The sequence below is a fragment of the Piliocolobus tephrosceles genome, unplaced genomic scaffold (assembly GCF_002776525.5).
Source record: "Piliocolobus tephrosceles isolate RC106 unplaced genomic scaffold, ASM277652v3 unscaffolded_40688, whole genome shotgun sequence".
Lineage (NCBI taxonomy): Eukaryota > Metazoa > Chordata > Mammalia > Primates > Cercopithecidae > Piliocolobus > Piliocolobus tephrosceles.
Genome location: NW_022325074.1, coordinates 1 through 3,293, shown reverse-complemented (window position 1 = coordinate 3,293; position 3,293 = coordinate 1). Strand labels below are relative to the sequence as shown.

Genomic DNA, 3,293 nt, shown 5'->3' with positions numbered 1-3,293 from the left:
AACATAAATGTACCAAAGTTGGTCGAGAAGCACTGGATTCTGATTGCTGTGGTTTGATAGGTGTTCGCCCATCATACTGAGGAAGCGGAGTTGGGTATAACACCGTGGGCATCTCTATGTTTAGTCCGGGCAGTCCGTGAAACATGAACTTCTAATAATGATAAATCAAGGACACACACACACACACAAAACCAAAAAAACCATTAATCATAAAACAGAACTATTTACCATGTCTGGATCAGAAAACTCACAGATTAATGTTCAAAAGCCCACTAAGGAAATATAAATGAGACAGAAAATAGATATCTTGAAGGTGTAGGGCTTAAAGAAGAGCTGAAGTTTATCTGGCCTCCAGCTGGATCTGGTTTGGTCAGATCAAATCAGGTCTGGTTTCAGTTTCCTTATTTATTCATAAAATTTATCCAATTACTTTATCTGTCTATAATTTTTTTAAACAAATTTATCATTTTTATTAACCTGTCTCCACCTATAGCTATCTCTCTATTTGATGTCGGAGCAAGAGAATGCCACAAGGAAAGAATTACTTCTTACTTTGCTGGCTGAAGAAGCTGGGTCCCCGGAGATGCTGGCCTGACTTTCCGACTGACAGGCACACTCGGAAGCTGCCCACTGACACACGTCTTGGTTGGCCTGCCTACTACTTGGAGAAGAAAGCCAAGGAGAAGCACTGGCTCTTCTTGCAAGTACAAACAGGTACAACATAATCTATAATTAAATCTTCTACAGGTCATACCCCCCTACCTATTCCCTTCCTAAGATTCAGAGATAATTTTAAAATGTTGATGCATTTATTAAATGGAGATTTATTATTTTCTGTTCTTAAGTGTCTTTGAATATGAACATTTTTGTCTACTTTCTCAAAATATATGTAAGAAGTTTTAATACCTCAAAGTTAGCCTTAGAATAAGGCTGTAAAGTGGTCCTTGTACCATGGGTTGAAACAGGAAAGACAATGATCATATGAAGACTTGCCTTACCTTTGGCACAGCTAAAAGTGCTCCAAGTTCATCAGTCTGTGTTAGTTTCATTCTCCCACCATTTAGAAGTGACTGTATACCTTTTAATGCATTTTGCAGTAACTAGCGGGGAAAGGGAGACCCAGTTAGAAGGCAGAATAAAATCTGGTTGTCCAGGAATCAACTTACTAGCACCACTTAGGAAGGAAGAGAGACAGTCTCTGGATGATGAAAAAAACCTTTAGACACACACATACACACACAGAGCAGAGATGAAGATCCAAGGAGACCTGATAAACTACCATGAATTCTTTTCTAGAAGAAAAGAATAATGAAGTGGTCTTATTGTACACATTTATAAACCCGTATGTACAAATGGTGAGTAAGAAAAAAGAGAGAAGATGTTTAGCAAGAAAAATGTCATAAGGGATAAAAAAGAGAGAGCACAGATCAGAATTGGGGAAGCTCTGTAACATGGCAAACCCAGCAAGCGGATGTATGTGGGAACAGATGATAAATTATAAAAACTTGGTTTCTGGAGGGCAATTCTGACCAAGATTGATTTCTTGACTCAGTAATCTCATTTCTAGAACTCTGTCCTTAAGAAATACTTCCTGCATTGGGATGATGTGAACTGTAGTCTTGTTTGAAATAGTGGGAAAACTTTAAAAACTTCAGTTATGATGATTATGATAATAATTATAAAGAAGCTAACCCTCTGCTAAATGTAAAACTCAACAACAGGAACGGCAGACCCTTTGAATGCTTTATTTCATCTACTTCTCTTAAGAACCCCACAATGCGGTTATATTAGTCCCTTTTCAGGCAGGAACATGGAGGCTCCAAGAAGTTAACTAATTTGTCCAAGGTCTTCCAGCTAGAAAGTATGAGGTATATTAACAGGAACGGAATAGATGTCCCAGAGATATTAAGTTTTAACAAAACAAGAAAGTTACAAAACAGCATGTTAAATATGACCCCATTTAAAGTTGTAAATATGCTCATTTACACACACAAAAAAACTGAGAGCACATAGCACAAATTGTCTTCAGTGGCTATATCTGAGCAGGAGACTAGAAGGAACTTTATCTTAGATATATAACATTTGAAATGTGTTACTCTAAATTTAAAAGATGTTACCAAACTGTCATTTGCATCATATTTTTTAAAAAGAAATAAAATATTGCAGATATATTTGGTGAAATCTCTCTTCACTTCCATCTTAAAGATAGTCACTAGCCTGCAACTGTTGCTTTTATACTCAGAAAGAAAAAGAATAGTTTCCTCTAAAAAGCTAGAATTGTAATATGTAGCAAATAAAAAGCTTCTTATAATTTAAACCGAAATGGTATGATTTTAGTCTTTTCAGGTTACAAACATTTCATATATGTGTATTGCTCTAGACAAAGCTAATAGTGCAAGGCCAGGCTCGGTAGCTCAAGCCTGTAATCCCAGCACTTTGGGAGGCCGAGACGGGTGGATCACAAGGTCAGGAGATCGAGACCATCCTGGCTAACCCGGTGAAACCCCGTCTCTACTAAAAAATACAAAAAACTAGCTGGGCGAGGTGGCGGGCGCCTGTAGTCCCAGCTATTCGGGAGGCTGAGGCAGGAGAATGGCGTGAACCCAAAAGGCAGAGCTTGCAGTGAGCTGAGATCCGGCCACTGCACTCCAGTTTGGGTGACAGAGCGAGACTCCGTCTCAAAAAAAAAAAAAAAAAAGCTAATACTGCAAATAAAACTCATTAGTAACACTTTTCCACTCTGCTTCTAGACACATCCATGACATTCACTAGATCAATGATAGTTCACTTACCATGCAAAATGTGATATCATCCATATCAGATGATTTTGGAGATTGTAAAATAGTCAGGAAAGCTTGGAAACAGATATTTTGGTAGGGTTCCTCCAAATATGGCTGTCCTGGCACACTAAATGCATATAGAGAAAACAACTCAAATTCAGTCTCCTTTGAAATGACGCTTGCAAAAGACTAATTAAAAACAGCAGTAATATAGACTATTAGAGTTGGAATATACCCTTGAATGCAACTATGCTATGAAAAGTTGTTATTTTGGTTAATTAGTTACTGCTGGGGGACAGGCACAGGACTAGAATGAATACAGAGGAAGGGTGGTTTCCATAAGGAAAGGTTACAGAAGTTTGTGGTAGAAAAAGTATGGAGAAAGAAAAATCTTGTTTTAGTTCTGCTGTTCAGTCCCAAGAGGGAAATAATCCAGATAGGTCCTGTCAAGCTAGAATCACACATCTGTACCTGCCTTCCTACTCACTGGACAGCACTGTGCCATGCAGAGAC

General features: G+C 38.2%; 1 protein-coding gene across 1 annotated transcript; it reads right to left on the bottom strand.

Moving 5' to 3' along the window:
• Positions 1-4: 4 nt before the first annotated feature.
• Positions 5-3,283, bottom strand: LOC113223290 (HEAT repeat-containing protein 6-like; the record flags this gene model as incomplete). Its single annotated transcript, XM_026452774.2, has 3 exons — positions 2,793-3,283; positions 999-1,100; positions 5-151 (listed from the first exon to the last, which is right to left on the bottom strand). Coding segments are annotated over exons 1-3 (273 nt in total), but the record flags the coding sequence as incomplete, so codon positions are not given.
• Positions 3,284-3,293: the final 10 nt, after the last annotated feature.